This window comes from Arachis ipaensis, chromosome B5, assembly GCF_059453495.1.
Source record: "Arachis ipaensis isolate K30076 ecotype BB chromosome B5, ASM5945349v1, whole genome shotgun sequence".
NCBI lineage: Eukaryota > Viridiplantae > Streptophyta > Magnoliopsida > Fabales > Fabaceae > Arachis > Arachis ipaensis.
Genome location: NC_142440.1, coordinates 147,736,546 through 147,754,020, shown reverse-complemented (window position 1 = coordinate 147,754,020; position 17,475 = coordinate 147,736,546). Strand labels below are relative to the sequence as shown.

At 32.1% G+C, this 17,475-nt stretch overlaps 2 protein-coding genes across 2 annotated transcripts; both read left to right on the top strand.

Annotated features, from left to right (window-relative positions):
• Positions 1-4,255: 4,255 nt before the first annotated feature.
• On the top strand, positions 4,256-8,330 carry LOC107644366 (uncharacterized). Its single transcript, XM_016348204.3, has 6 exons — positions 4,256-4,558; positions 4,677-4,809; positions 5,226-5,329; positions 6,008-6,149; positions 6,235-6,375; positions 6,603-8,330. The coding sequence occupies exons 1-6, from the start codon at positions 4,518-4,520 to the stop codon at positions 7,965-7,967; spliced, it is 1,926 nt and encodes a 641-aa protein (XP_016203690.1). The 5' UTR covers positions 4,256-4,517; the 3' UTR covers positions 7,968-8,330.
• Positions 8,331-10,125: 1,795 nt separating this feature from the next.
• On the top strand, positions 10,126-11,005 carry LOC107644368 (uncharacterized). Its single transcript, XM_016348206.3, has one exon. It carries the CDS (start codon positions 10,262-10,264, stop codon positions 11,000-11,002), a length of 741 nt encoding a protein of 246 aa, XP_016203692.1. The 5' UTR covers positions 10,126-10,261; the 3' UTR covers positions 11,003-11,005.
• The last annotated feature ends 6,470 nt before the right edge of the window (positions 11,006-17,475 follow it).

Genomic DNA, 17,475 nt, shown 5'->3' with positions numbered 1-17,475 from the left:
TTTTAACATATCAACTAATTAATTAAATCAAAATAATCTAAAATATCTATATTTTAACATGTCTTCTGACTAATTAAATAAAAATATTCTAACATCAAAATATTCTAACATGTCAACTAATTTATTAAATTAAAACAATCTAAAATATTAAAATTTTAACGTGTCTTCTAACTAATTAAATAAAATTATCCTAATATGTCAATTAATTAATTAAATCAAAATAATCTAGAATCTTTTTTAAACAAATTAATTTAACATTCAATTAATATAATTTAACTAAAACTATTTAAATACTTTAATTAATAATTCTTACATAATAATAAAAAAAAAAGAGACAAATCAACCTCAAAATTCAATACCCCAACTAGTATCATGTTGCCTTTAATCAGTTGATATCTTCTAAGACTATGTATTGTCGGCCTATATTATATGTTTTCAAAATTTGAGAAAATTTAAAAAGAAAATGTACAAACAAACTTGTCTCGAAGTATATCTATATATAGGCATGGTTGTGCTTATCTAGAATGTGGAGAATAGAAAAATTTCTCTACAACGTTCCGAATGCACATCACCCGAGTTTGGTTTATTACATATTTTAAATGCAGTTAAAAAATTTATGTTCTTTATCCTGATAGGAATGGCAATTTTTCTGGCGGGGCGAGTATCCGTGAGAATTTATCTATTGGAGAATAAATTTGGGAGACATATTTTTCTCGCGGCTAGCGGGTACGGATTCCCATTTAATAAACGGAGGGGGCGAGAGAAGAAGTACCCACTCTGTGAATATCCGTTTAATATCCATTTATATGAAATTACATAAATGCCCTCATATATATATATATATATATATATCACCTCCCTCACTTAGCCACTTTCTCGGTCTCACCCAGACACTTTCTTTTTTTTCCTTCCTCTCAAACAACTTGGTGCGTCGCCGGCGAGGCTCTAGCCGCGTCACTGTCCCACCCACACTTCTGTCTTCACCCGCGTCTCTGTCTTCACTCGCGTTTCCTTCTCTTCCTCTTAAACCATCTGGTGTGTCACCGAAGAGGTTCCAGCCGCGTCGTCGCAACCACCCGCGACCCTCTCTTCCTCTCAAACCACCTAGTGCATCGCTGGTGAGGCTGCAACCACGTCGCCGCCCCCACTTGCGCCGTTGCTCCACCTCCACCTCCATAGGCATCGCCACCTCACAATCCAGTGTATTAACCTGCTCAGTTTTGATTCTTTCTTTCTTTCTTTCTTTCTTTCTTTCTTTCTTTCTTTCTTTCTTTCTCAGTATTTGAATTCATTGCATGCTCTATTCTTATTACTCATCAAATTTGGGTGTCAAAGAATAACAAAGAATTGATGAAACTAGTTTTACATTTGATGAAATTGATGAGATTGGAACGAGATATGTGAAATTGGTATAAGATTTATGTATTAATAGATGTCTGTTATTGAAATGAATAGATTTATGGTGGATTAAATGCTGTAATGGCCATTGGACACAATGTTTTGGAGAGGTTAGGGTTTCAGTTTGAAAATTTTGAATTTGAAAATTAGAAATAGATGAAGATGAGGTGTTAAATTCATTATATATGTGAAGAAGATTCAATAATTTTGTGAGATGAAAGCAGTTGAATTTGTATATGTATTGAATTGAATTTGTATTATAGTTGAATTGAATTCTAAACTTGTCTGCTTGCTGTGAATTTATTTTTTAATTTTTTGATTTTTTTTAAATCCGTGGGTATCCGTGGAGACCCCGATTCCTGGCGGATACGGGGTCCCCATTACCCGTTGCGGGGATGGGATGAGGACGGGGACAGATTATGGGTGGCGGGGGCGGGGGGCATGTCCCTGCCCCATGGGACCCGTTGCCATCCCTAATCCCTGATTACACCAATAACAATAAATATTGAGTTATGCTATACATACAAGTCTTTCTGGCTTACAAGTCTTATAAGTTGGACCAAGTCTAACAAAAACTACATTCACCCACTGGAGCGTGATAACACGCGCGTCACTCAATCGTTTCTAAAGCGCGCTCTCACTCACCATTATGGAAGACGCTTCTTCTTCTTCGCGTTCCTCCTTCTCCTCCTCCTCTTCCTTCTTCTTCTCCTTCTTCTTTGCATTTCTCCTCCTTTTTCTTCGCGTGTTTTATTTTTATCGGTATTTTTTTATTATTGTTGTTGTTGCTGCAATTTTTTTCCTCTTCTTCTTTCTATTGATTTTGCAACATTATGTATTTTTTTCCTTCTTTGTTTGATTTTTTCTCCCAAGAAGAATTATAAGAAAATGAAATAAGAAGATGAGGAAGAAGAAGCAGTAGAAGATGGGGAGGAAGAAGAGGAAGAGTTTTGAATTATGCAGAACTTATCAGAATAAAAATACACCCAAAAATTCTTAAAATACACCCAAATATCTTCATGTTACACCCAAATTTGCTGCAAATACAGAAAAATATTTTCTCTAATGCTGTATTTTTTTCTTCTTCTTTTTTCCTTCTTTCTTTCTTTTTTTTAGTTAAATGAATGTAAGTTAATCCTCTTCCAAGTAATTTTACAGCATTATGTATTTTTTCTTCTTTTTTATTTGATTTTTTTGTTTTTATTCTTGTTAAGAGAGTAAAACAAGAAGAAACTTGAGAAGGTAAAATAAAAAGGAAAAAATGAATAAGAAAAAGAAGAAGATTGTGATGATGATAAAAAAAATAAGCAGTAGAAGATGAGGAGGAGGAAGATGAAGATTTTTGAATTATGCAGAACTTATCAGAATAAAAATACACAAAAAAATTCTTAAAATATACCCAAATATCTTCGTGTTACACCCAAATATTTTTGTGTTACACCCAAATTTGCTGCAAATACAGAAAAATATTTTCTCTAATGCTGCTTTTTTTTCTTCTTTTTTCCTTATTTTTTTCTTTCTTTTAGTTAAATGAATGTATGTTCATCATCTTCCAAGTAATTTTGTAATATTATGTGTTTCTTCTTCTTCTTTTTTTGATTTTTTTTGTTTTTATTCTTGTTAAGAGAGTAAAACAAGAAGAAACTTTTGAGAAGGTAAAACAAAAAGGAAAAGATGAATAAGAAAAAAAGAAGAAGAACAAGACGGTGATGATGATGAAAAAAAAAGTAGTAGAAGATAAAAAGGAGGAAGAGGAAGAGGAAGAGTTTTGAATTATGTAGAACTTATCAGAAAAAAATACACCCAAAAATTCTTAAAATACACCCAAATATCTTCGTGTTACACCCAAATATCTTCGTGCTACACCCAAATTTGCTGCAAATACAAAAAAATGTTTCCTCTAATACTATATTTTTTCTTCTGAATTGAACCACACCTCAGCCACTTAATTGGATTCAAAACAATAATCAATTTCATTCTGGTTCAATTGACAATCTGAACCTGAATTATTTATTATTTTCAACAACAAGATAACTTATGATGGAAGAGAAAGAGAAAAGAAAAGAAGAGAAGAAATTTCAATGAAAAAAGGAGGAAGAGGAGGAGGAGGAGGAAGAGGTAGTGTTGATGACGATGATAACAAGAGAAAAAAATTACGAAGAAGAAGAAGAAAAAGAAGAAGAAGAGACACGGAGAAAAATGTGAAAGCGCGTGAATATAAATGACTTGTATGGAAAAAACGCTTGTATGTAGAGAATAATTCATAAATATTTAACATGTTGTATATTTTCATAAATAAAATATTTAATTAATTTAAAAAACCCTATTATTAACCAAATTATTAACACCAAGGAAAAAAAAAATTTGTTATAATACATTTTCAAAAAACAAAATTATTAACGAAATTTAATCAAGTAGCATTGTAAAAAGGGAAGGGGGGAGGGGGGTTTATCCGGAAATTATTTTTTTTAATGGACAATATTCTGTTCTTACACAATTCTCCGATACCGTTGAAACTTGAAACCGTTAGAAACGGCAGTTAAAAGTTAAAACCTACCACATCTGATACAAAAGCTCAGCACACAGATTCCATCTATTGGTCTCACGAATCCAATATGGTGACCGTTCATCACGTTTAAAGCGCCGTAGACAGTCATAAGATCCAACGGTTCATCTGCCTCTCCTCAATCTACTTCCCTCCCTTGCAAGCACACCTAATATAAGCCTCCATCATTCTTACCAAAAACACCGCCGGTCACGTTACCATCACCGTCGCGCAAAAGCCAAAGGTCATTCCGGTAATTGACTAACCTTGAAAAAGCGTCCTTTTGCTTAGCTCTAGTAAAAGAAACAAATTGCATTTTTATTTTCATTTATTTTATTTCCTTAATAATAATATTCTGCTGTCTCTCTTTTATTTGCTTTCCCTTTCTTCTGGTTTCAGTTGTTGGTCTTCCACTACATAGAGTTCTGTGCTATTGCTGTGTGTGAAGAAAGAAAACGAAGAATAAATAAGCGTAAGAAACATGAACGTGGCTTCGTCAATGGCGAATCTCACATTCTGAGCTCCCGAGTCAGCTCGTTCACTGAGTCGCGCCACCGAATCAGATCTTTCAAAAATGTTCGACGGCCTCCTCGGTCGGGGATTCGCCGCGAAATGGTTCCGCACTTTGATTTATCTTCTTCTTTTCTTCCTTCTTCATAACTTTCACCTCATTACCGTTACGTCGATTGTGGTTTTCGTTTCTCATTTAATCTCCTTTTATTTTTTTTTTCAGCAAATCGTTGATTAAACAGACGAAGAATCGGATCGATGTGATAAGGAGGAGGAGGAAGGCGACGGAGAAGTTTCTTAAGAGAGACATCGCTGATCTGCTTGCGAATCGTTTAGAGGACAATGCTTACAACAGAGTAATTGATTTTTATTTCTTTTTTCTGTTTTTGTTTCATGAAATTTGTGGACTCGATGACGCGAGATGAGATTCTTCGCTGAACTCGATCTCTGAGTTCAATGCACAGCTTCTCAATCTTCCGTTTCGTGTTCAGAAGAACGTGTTAGTTTTGGTCTTAGCTTGATTCAACTGATAGTCAAAGGATTTTCAGATATGTTTTGTTTTTAGAATTGAAATTGACTGAGCTGAGAAAATGTTTCTGTTTCTAAAATCTAAAGCATATAGAGGATGCAAGACTCTCTGATGTGACTGTTCTTTTATAATTGAAAATGAATTTAGGAGAGCTTTTCATAAAGTTGTGCCAAATATTATCTGTATTTTTTCCCTTAACTTTTGAGCTTTAATCTTGTTCGCGATATGGTTATACAATTACAGGCTGAAGGGTTGATTGCTGAGTTGACACTGTCATCTTGTTATGATTTTATTGAGCAATCATGCGATTTTGTGTTGAAACACCTCTCAGTGCTGCAGAAACTAAGGTACGAATCTGTTTTAACTATTAATTACATGTTGATTCTCTTATTTTCCCCCAAACAGAAAGCTGTTTTTCCATGATAATTGATCAAGTCAATCTGTCAGGCTTGATATGTGTGTTGAATTGATCATTTGATAAAGCTGGAATTATAAATCTTTTAGTTGTGTAATGTGTAAAACTTTGGATTATTTCAATGGGTGATGGAGAATTGTCAAACCAGGCTCCAATCAAATATTCAAATGTGCCGAACAACGTCTCATAGAGAAATAAGTGGTCATATCTCTCAGGCCACTTCTTTTTGGAGGTTTCTGAAAGTGACAGAATCAAGGCTGTATCTTGTTCAAAATTCAAACTTCATCCAATCCTTTTTCATATGTTTCTGTCTCAATTTTGTGACTAGATTTCATTATCTAAAAATAATAATCATATAATGCTATGGTATGCATGTGAAGTAGAGAACGGTCCAACAAAATGCCAAGGAATATTCGTTAATCACCACCTACTTAACATAAATTATTTTATTAAGATGTTACATTTTTTATATCAGAATATTATATCATGTGAAATGATGATGTGAACCTTCTTTTTAGTGGGTTGATATGTACTATTATACTGTCTGAATATTTGGCGCTGAATTCGAAATGGATATTTAACGTGCTTCAACTGCTCCAATTTCTTTCAGTGGATGCCCTGAGGAATGTAGGGAGGCTATATCCACTCTGATGTTTGCCGCGGCAAGATTTTCTGATTTACCAGAGTTGCGTGATCTTCGGCAAATGTTTCAGGAGAGATACGGGGACCTAGAATGTTATGTTAATCAAGAGGTTACTTTTCACTTTCCTTTGTAATAAAGGTTTTACATATTTATGATTTTGTTTCTAAACTGACACCTAAATTGCTAATTATCAGTTTGCAGCAAATTTGAATTCGAAGATTTTTACACTGGAGATGAAGGTCCGCTTGATGCAGGATATTGCTTCAGAATTTTCAATAAAGTGGGACTCCAAAGCTTTTGAGCTGAGGATGTCAAAATCAGTTGCATTTGCTCAGGTGCTGTCTTCTTTCTTTCCCGTTTAATTACTTGACTAACTTCGTTGTCTATTTGAAAAAAAAAAAAATCCCAACACTTAAATAGTTAAATTTACTTACATTTTTTCCTTCAGTTTTATATAGTTACTTTTGTGCACATCCTTTTTATTTCCCTGGTGGGATACGGTTTTGAGAAATTTTCTAAAATTATAATTCCCTGGTGGGAAACACTATATATGCTTGTGCAGGGAAAAAATACAGTCAAGCATAATCATCCGACTGATAATAAACCATTACATGAAAATGATGCTGCCTCGAAAGGAGTCAAACATGATATTTTTTTACAGAGAAGTCCTGGCTATCCAAATGATGAGCACAGACTCCACTATGGCAAGGAAGCTGTTGTTTCGAAAAGAGATGAAAATCATCTTCGTTATAAATCCAAACAACCTGAAAATGGATTCAATCAGCCAAATAGTTGTGACGAGGTCTCTCAGAAAAGGGATGGTCGCAGTGATCCGTCACCACAAAGGGTAGATGTTACATCTAAGAAGAGTGATAGAGGATATTGGAAGGAGGGTAGTATGCTAAAACCAACTGGATCTTCATCTCAGGATAACATAGTGGAACAATTCCAAGGTGGTTCCAACCTGCATAATAGTTGGGGGAATGCCATCCCTTTAAGAGAAAGCAAGGACACTGCCACTTCTAGGAAGTCTCCTGGTCGTGCTGGATTTCCTTCAAGTAACAATGCGAATGAGCCATTTGCTCATGGTGGCGTACATGAGAGACAAGCCCAAAGGGATGAAACTCCTAGGGTAAAGTCCTACTACAATAATGCCATCCCACCCCCTTATGTCAAGCATAACTCTAAACGCACCATACGTGAAAACAACTTGGTATCTTCTGGCATCCCTGCATATCCTTCAGCACCGGAGAATCCCAATGCTGGGTCCTCATCTGAGAGGACCCAGTTGGGTTCGGATAATTCTGAACAAGATCAGCAGGCCAATGGACATTCAAGACCAAATAAACAGATTCATGAAAATGAGCTATCTGTTCGTGAAGATGCTGCGGAAGCCCCTGCATTAAAACACAAATCTGTGAGGAGGAAGCACTCAAAATCACGATCTAATAACGACGACGGCAGTAATGAAGATGCTGAAGTTGGTAGAAAATCAAGGAGCAGGAGACGAGATGAATCAAAGCGTGGCTTGCAAATCTTGTTTGATGATGAGCGGCATAAGACTGATGAAGATGAGAGGATAATAGATAGGTTGCTGATCCATTATAGCAAAAAGCCATCCATCCCTTTGCCTGAAAAATCAAGAAGAAAGTCTAAAACTCGCCATGGACATCAAATTGATAACTCTTCTGTGAAAAATGGAACCTTAGGAGGACCTGATGAGACACCAGGGATTGCGACTCATCCACCGAGATCAGCATCCCTTCCTCATGAAGAATCAGGAGCTATGGAAGTTAACAAAGTCAAACTATTCAATCGTGCTGCTACGTTTCAGGCAGATGGATCAAAAGAAGCTCGGCATGTGCATCCCAAGTTACCTGACTATGATGATTTAGCTGCTAGGATGGCAGCCTTGAGAGGATCATAACGCATAAAATTATAATGAATAAGTTCCTTCTTTATTAGCATATTGTTGGTGATTGCAGTGATTATGATCATGGTGCTGTGGTATCATCTGAAGTGTCGGTATTGATAAAGATTTCCCAGGTGGGATTATAATTGCAGATTGTTGACTATTCCGTTAATCCATTTCTGTACCTGGTAACCAGCCATGGCCTTATACCCGTGTTGGTTGACAACAGTTGCTCTGCATCGTCTCTACTAATGGAGGTAGCATAGGTGGTTTATACGCAACATTTTGACCTTTCATGATTGTGAAAATTTGTAATAGAAATGGATCGTATTCCTATCTTCTGCGAGTTGAGGATATGAGAAAAGTGCGTTACGTGTATTTCATGAGAGTAACTGGTCATTGCCTACTAAGATCTCAAAACTTCTTGAACATTGCTGAAGTTGTGTCACAATTGTGGCAGTCTTTTATGCGAACTTTTTTCTTTTATTTGGTTAAAAGATAAAAAGGGGAGAGAGGGCGAGGCTGGGAGCGGAGGAAGAAGAATGAAGGATCTGGCAGCCTATTCCTTTATTTTACTTTTTGGACGAGGGCAACCTTTTCCTTTTCTGCTTTGAGAAATTACGGATGTTTTGAAGGTAAAGATTGGACCGGCCCACTATTATGAAATTTCAAACAAAAAATGGTTGTAATCAATTTATAAATAAATTTCAAACCACCATCTGTTATTAAGTTTTTGAACGATCAATTACCTTAAAAATTAAAAAATTAGTTTAAAATTCTTTTGGTTTTTATAATTTTATCAATTTTTTAATTAAATTTTTTAACTTTTTTTTAATTGTGTTCTTATACTGTTTTTAATATTATAATTAAGTCTTTTTTTATGTCAAAAATATTAAAATTAACAGAATATTTTTTTTAAATATATGCGGTTAAAAATCTAATTAGTTTTTTAATTATGAATATCTTTAATTTGTAAAAATATATTTAATTAATTTTAATATTTTTTATATTAAAAAAGATTTAAATACAAAATTAAAAGCAGTCTAAAAATTTAATTAAAAAATATAAAATTTAATTAAAAATTTGATAAAACTATAAAAACTAACAGAATAATTAAATAAAAAATCTAAAATTTTACATGTAATAAAATTTTTTTAAGATTTTTTTGTGCCATTAGCTTTGGTGCTAAAATTACTAAACTTATTTTTTATGATAAATTTTAAATATTAAAAAAATATTTATTTTTAAATTTTTTAATTTAAATATTAATTTTTATTTTTTTAATAAATTAGATAATTATATATAGACACTATAACATCTACCTTCTTCTAAATATTTAGCATGAAGTTAAAGGCTAATTTTTTTTAAATATTAATTAAATATATGTATAATACATTATTATTGAAAGATTAGGTATTTTTCTTTGATATGGCATTATTTTTTTTAATTGATATTATTCAAATTAAATGGTTAAAAAAATAAACTATAAATTAAAAGATTCAATTTGTACTTTTAAATTTTTTTATTTTTGAAAATAAAAATCAAACAGTTCGAGTTTAATATTAAAATTTTTTTAATTTTTATAAATATAAATCGAAAGGTCCGATTCGTTTGTTTAAAAAATAAAACAATACAAAAAAATTAGAAACACCAAATTTATATAATCTCACCATTTTGTGATAGACATTTCTTTATCACACACTAAAAATAATAAGCGGGCAAATTGTGATTTTTTTAAATAAAATAAAAAATTTTACTATTTTCTCAAACGCGATTTTTAGGCTTTAATTAAAATTTTTTTTTGTTAAATATAACTTAATTTTTTAAGATAATAATAATTGTCACTATTAAATATGGTGTGTTTTTTTAATTTATAATTAAAAAAAATTCTTAAAAAAGTCATGCTTATTATTTATTTATGTATTTTTATATACTGCTTTGTAAATTTATATACTCTTTATGATATGAGTTGTTCTGACGGTCGTTGTAGTCAAAAGTCAGAACTTTTAAGTTTTAACTCCTGCTGCTACTACTACTAGGGTCAGAACTCAAACAGAAAAAGCCTTTACCCTTCCCTAGGAGTTGTTTTCAAGATTCCATGCCCTTAACTTACTTCATTCCAATTTCCATCCCTTGTCAAAAGGTAAAAAGGACATTTCCCGCCAAAAAGGAGTCCTTCCCCTCTCTCCCTCTTTATTACCGTGCCTTTGCCCCTCACACCACCAACAATAAAGCCAAGCTCCTCAAATTAAGGCCATACCATATCATACTCCATAGACCATCATAGTGTTCCAAAGATCATAATTATTATGAAGGCCACATCAAAGATGATCATGGGAGCAACCTTGGTAACGGTTCTAAGCCTTGCCATTGTTCTCGCCCTCATCCTTGTCCTCCTTGCTGAACTCTACTGCTCCCTCTTGCTCCGCCGCCGCCACCCGAGGACCAACACCACCACCACCACCACCACCACACCCGCCGCTTCTTATCCAACCTTGAAGAATAACAACAACAATGTTTATGCACAAGGCGTATTCCAGCCTCCTAGAAGCTTCCTTTTTCCTTCCCTTGTTTGCATGGCAGAAGAACCAAATCCAAATGCAAATGAAAGTACCCCTCATAGCATCGGACTTGTCTCTGTTCCTTCCCCACTTGCTTCCTTCATTAACAGAGCTCCACCTACTCCAAAGAAACTTCAACAAGAAGTAGAACAACACCCTCCTCCTCCTCCTCCTCATCATCACGAGTGCAGTAATGTTAATGGGGACCCAGAGCAGCACCTTATGTACATATCCAACCCCATTTACGAGAACCAAGAAGAAAAAGAAGAGGGCAAAGTGATGATGACAACGCCGTTTGAAACACCAGAAACTTCCCCTTCTCAATTAGATGATTATGATGATGATGATGTCGATTTGAGTCCAATGAAGAAGCTCCCTGAAGAGGCTTCTTCGCTTAGGGTTACCTTCTCGGCAAGTGACCAGTCACATAGCAACAATAATTGTCTCTCCTCCTCTTCTGCTTCCCCTTCTACTTCTCCTTCATGGTGATTCTCCCCTTTTTGTTTCTACCTACTTCTATGAATTCTAGGTTTACTTTTTGGATTTGTTTTGGCATATACACTTGTACCAACATGACAAATCATATTCGGATAATTTTTTTAATATTTTTTAATTTATTTTATGGCTTAAGAATTTTTTTTTATTTTCTCTCACTTATTATTAATAATTTTTAATATGTAATATTTTTATATAAATATATTTAACATTAGTCTATCGATTTTGTTCTTAAATGTTATGGTAATAAAGAAATTGAAGAGAAAATCTAAGAGTGATGAAATTTATCTTGCTACTAAGGCCGCTTCTTTTGATAAAATAACTTAAATAATAAATGGCTCTGTTAAAAGTAACTTATAAATAAGTTATTTTGTGTTTGGATTTTTAACTCTAAAAGTGCTTATTTTATAGAAATGTAATGAAAAGTAGAAGTACTATGAGAGAAGTCATTTTTTTTAATTTCTCTATAAGTTCCAAAATAGCTTTTTAAAAAGTTGTAATTTGATTTTGAAAATTGCACCAGACATTAATACTACTACTTTTCATAAGTCAAAAGTTAAAAAAAGCTACTTCTAGAGTTTTCCAAACGGACCCTAATTATTAGTAACCTTTTCCATTGATTCTATATTCATTATTATTGGTTATAATAAACAAACTAGTGTGACAAATTTCAATACACTCTAATAAATGATGAATGTTGATAATTTAATCTAAATTTCACACACACACTTCTTATTTATATTTAAGCACATTCAAAATAAAATTTAGTTTTGTCTATTTTATTATTTGAAGTACATAGTGACTTATTTTAAAGATGCAACTGTAATATAATAATTATTATTAATATTATTATTTGGAGTTAGATTATTATTTATCAATTAATTTTATTAAGTAACTAATAGAAATCTAATCAGTAACAAATCAATAAATATTTTTAAATTAAACTTTATATTGATTATTATTAATTATATTTATTTAAAGTTAGCCGATTAAAAATTATTTATCTATTAATTTTTCTTTATCAATTTTATTTGTTTTGTGTGGTAGATCTATAGTAGCCGTATATTTTTCCAAGGTTAAAAATAGAAGCTGCAGAGACAAAGCAATTAGCCAAGAGTTTTTACCTTTTTTACTTTTCAGGCGTGATCATAGCTCTTCTAACCATGTCATTCAGACACATATGGCAACTTTCAATTGGCTACCCTTTCTGTAATTTTCTAATTTTAATGTACATTAGTGGAATGCATAGTACTTGTCTTAAATTTTGCTTCGTTTTAAAAGGAAGATGTTGCATGCTTGACAAGTTGACATTTCCTCGTAGCACTAGAAGACAAACCCTAGGTTCTTAATTATCAGTTTATCACTGGGAGATTGTGCACGTGAAATTTGAAGGACAAGAGAAGAGATACGATTTAATTTGATGTATGAGTTTTTATTAAATAACCAAATTAGTAAAGTTAAAAATTTAGATAGAATTATTTAAACCTAAAGAATCGTTAAATAATTTAATAAATTTAATTAAATTATTATTTAATAAATTTTAATTATTATTTTTATATTAATATAATTGTATATAAATTTTTACCATTAGTAATATTTGAATTATATATATATATATATTTTTTTTTTTAATTTTTGCATTTTTGGCAACCCAATATAAGAAATTTAGAATCAAACGAAGATGTCTATATATAAGTCTCAGATTTTGAGGGGGGCCATTCCGATGCATGATGCAATGAAGGGTAAAATACAAACAGATAATCAATAATGAAGGACTCTCTTCTCTTAATTGGTGTGGAGTCCCTTGGTAGATTTCGATAAGGACAATTATGGTGCTGGCACTTCTTTGGGCAACAAGGCATGAACCTTTTCATTTACCATTCACTCTACTGTGTATACTGTATACACAACTATACATACATGTGTTATGTTCCTCATTATTCAGGTAGTTTTGTATGCCATAGATAATTAGATATACAAAGATATCCCATTTCGGTCCCATTTCACAAATAAATGATGTGGTTTTCTAATAATGATGTATCTAAATATTTTTTAGTTAATATCAAATTTCAATATGAAGTCTAATTTATACGAAATATAAAAATAATTAAATATATGTGAATAAAAAATTAAGAAAAAAGTTTAGGGAGTCAACTATAATGTAAATAAACTTAAGTCAATTCTTTTTACTTTTAGTTTTGAAATTCGAAAAATTAGAATAATAAAACTTTTTTGTGTGAATATTCTCATAAAGATTTTAAAGTTGTCTTTATATAAAGATACTTTTTTTTTTTATCATTAGATGATGAATGATAAAGTTTGATTTTGATATATTATAAAAATATTATTTTTTTTAAAGTATAGTTAAATAAACAAAGTACACTTTTATCACAAGGATCTTTATTAGAAGATGTTTTTAACATCTTCATTTAAGTAGGTGCTTTTTTTTTTATAATAAACCTATTTTTTAATTAGTTGATTCTAGTTGACTATACTCCTAATTAGTTCAATAGCGGAATCAAAAATTAACTTATTAAAAAAACTATTTATATAAAAAAGTTAGATAGATGTGCAAGTTTTTTCGAAGATGGTATCAGTAGAAAGAAAATATGACCTTTTTTTTAAATTGTAATAATTATATCTCATAAATCAAATTAAAAATAATTTTTAATAAACACATTATAAAAATTATATTCAGTAAAATTACTTTTAATATATAAAATAATTTTTATAGACATAAGTATAATGAGGAGAACAAATAAATAAAATATTTATTAACATATAAGATTATGTTAAATTTTTTACTATGTTTTCACGAATAATTTAATTTTAAAAACATCTCCTAACTTTTCAAAGTTAAAAACACAAGCATGTGATTTTTTTTTAATTTACCAAATTCTAGATACTTGTGTTTTTTAAATATTTCTCTAAAACAATTTACCAAAACTGAGCTGATATATAATGACATTTTATAAAATAAAATTGTTTGCAACCATTCTTGCAAAATAAATTGGTCATATAATACCCCATAAGACGTACAAGCTGTGGTTGCAGTGTTCTTAATTCGTAATATGACTTTATGCTATAATATATTAGATATTTATCATATGCTTACCTAGCATTTTAATCTTTTAACTAGAGAAATTATTTCGTAATATGGTATGGTATTAGAACAACTTTTGTAAAACCAAAAGTAGTAGAATTTTTTGGTGACAAAAGTAGTGGAATTAGATTTTTGTTATTCTCATTCTTCTAAACAAAAATAAAATTTTATGTACAAAGTACATAGAAAATTAAAATTTCTTAGACCTAAATAGGTGTAACCAAAAAATTGTGTGAACTAACTTAGTTATTTAGTTATTTTATTTTTTTAAGAGAGAAAACAAAAAATTTCTTGGAAGAAGTATTCTCTCCTTTACTTTGCTTATTAATTCATAAACAAAGACTACTTCAGCTTTAGGAAAACTTGTTAGCATTTACCATTCTGAAGGTTACTTTCATTTTATAAGTTTGCGCTCTGAATTTGTTACCATTTAATTTGATTAATATGCTTAATTAAACAACATTACTACTAGCTAGTAATACTATTGGATTATCTCCTCCATATAGCATTTCAATGTGTTTCTCTAATGATTCAAGATTATCCAATTAATTCCGAAACATGTGATGATGGATAAGATCCTATCCTATCCTCTCAAAACTAGCAACTTGTACAATCTAAATTCAATTATTAACACGGTTGCATTGTACCATCTCATTTTTAAAAACTATGTACGGTTGAGTTAAAATCATGAATAATTCTTTGAAAGGATTGAAAGATGATAATTAACTAATTAGGAGTGGTCCATCACTACAAACAGATACAACTATGGTTTCACAGTTCCATTTGAAAGAAGTTATTGATTAATCATGACCTAATGTTTATGTATTTGGAATGGAATAAATGCTCAAAATGGTATCTAAATTTTAAATCGCTATTTAATTTAGTTTTCAATTTTTGAAAATGATCAACTAAATTTTTGAAATTTTTAAAAGTGCATCTCCATTAGTTCTTAGTAGAAGTGTCTTCTAAACGTTGATGATATAGAGTATTTCATTAAACGACGTCGTTGAGGGAGAGGGATGTCCTAAGTGTGTGAAACAACGTCGTTCAACATCTTCTTCCCTTCGAATAAACAATTCCCACTGGTCCCCCCATTTTCAATGTTTCCCACCAAAATCTCAAAGAAACATTCTCTTCTTCTCTGTCCGTTCATTCTCCGATACTTTTCACTCACATTTTTTCGCCAGCGATTATCCTTGGAATCTATTCTCTCTGGTCAGTGAAGGACTTATCGATGAAGCATCGCCTTCGCACACTGTCGATGGTGAGAGGTAAGGGTTTACGTTAATCCTTTTCTTCCATTTTTTGTATTCTATTGAGGGTTCTTGGTACTTATGTGTGCATGAGTAGTTTAAAATGTTGTCGTTGTATATGTAAATGAATGGTTTAGAATGTTGTAGTTGTTAGTGGCACAAATGTTAGGGTTTCTAATATGAACCTTCTAACCACTACGATTATAATGTGGTTTAAGTTATAGTCATTAGGAAGTAAATGTATGCGTTCTTATTACAAATATAGTGTTAATTTCTTGTTCTATGCAACATGATTGTTTTGCTACAAAATGACTAATGCTATCTAATTTTGCATTGTGCTGTAAACTTCAGATGCCTAACCGATTGAAACTTGTTTCCCACCATGGTGAAAAGTTTGAGACAGATCCTAGTGGAAGTGTTATCTACACATCTGACTTGTATGATGAATGGGTTAAAGTCGATGAAGACTATCTTGATGCATTTGCGGTGACAAGTTATTATAGGAAATTGGGGTATGACAAGGTTAAAGTATATTGGTTTTTGGACCCTAATAATAGGTTGGAATTTGGTCTTAGGAGATTGCAAGTGGACCAGAATCTTAGAAATATGATCAGGCATTGCCATGAGAATAATGATATCATTCACATTTCTTTTGAGCACGGACCTTCAGTTCTTGATATAATTGATGTAATGGAGTTGTTTGAGACTGAAGATGATGATGATCATGCAATAGGCCAAAAGGTTGGAATGGAAGGCATGGAAGAAGTTAGAGTAGAAGATGTTGAAGTTGTAAAAGAAACCAGCACAATATTAAGTCAACTTGAAGAACCAATTACCTTTCATATCCCAGTTGAACGAAAATCCACTGCCCCAAGCCCACTATCCATTGTCCCAGCCCACTCCACCAAAATACACTGTCCCCAAGATAAATGTTCCGAAATCTTGCTCACAGGCTAAGTCCTCTAAATCTCTATCCCAACAAAATTCCATTGCTTCCAAACTCATATACCACAAAGTCCTCTCTCAACCCAACCCCCAACCAACAATGCACAAACGAAAAAATCTAGTGCATCAAAGAAACAATCCAAGCCTATTAGCTTTAAATTTAACACATCTACAAGAATGTCTAGAAGGTATATCACAAGATCACAAGGCTGGAGGAAACAAGTAAACAAGGAGCCAGCTCATTTGAATGTTGATAGCTCATCTAATTCTTATGAGTCTATAGAAGACAGTTTATACAAGCCACACATGTCACTTGGGTGTGTGGACTCAAGCAGTGACAACGATGATGATGTTGGTCATTCTAACGATAGAAGAAAAAGAAAGGCTCACAATGACAATGATAAACACAAGAACAAGATTACTGATGGTGAAAATGTTTTTCATCCCTTTTCAATAGATGCATCTGATTATGATTATGAGAAGGAGGCAGATGATGATGATGAGGAAGAAAACTTACAATATATGTAAATTATATTTATTTATTATAATTAATGTCATTTATGTATAATACTTATTTTATTCTTTTTTTGCCAGTGATGTAATGCCTGAATCTGTGTGGCAGTGTCTTTTTCTGATGATAGTTGAAAATCTAATGAACTGAAGACTCCACTAGAGTCTAAAGACGATGCAGACCTAGCTGTGAATCCCATCTTTAACAATGCTACCAAGTTTGAACATGTGAGGTTAGAGCTAGGTATGGAGTTTACCACTAGGGATACTTTTAAGAAAGGAGTTAGAAATTATACGTTGTATGAGGATAGGGGTGTTAGGTACAAGAAAAATAACACTACTAAATATAGGATGATGTGCAAGAATGAAGATTGTCCCTGGATGGTGTTTTATTCTTATAACAAATGGAATGGATGTTGGCAGATTAAGACTTTTAACCATGATCATATATGTGAGAACTTTCAAGAATAGATGTGCAACTAGATCTTGGGCAACTGATATACTTATTAAGAAGGTTAGGAAGCTCTCCACATTTAGACACGGTGAGATTTTTAATTACTTTAAGGCAAAACTGGAATACAATTATCCAAGACTACAATTACAAAAGCTTTGGGTGATGCAAGGAGGATAATAAGGGGTGATAAAGTTGCAGAATA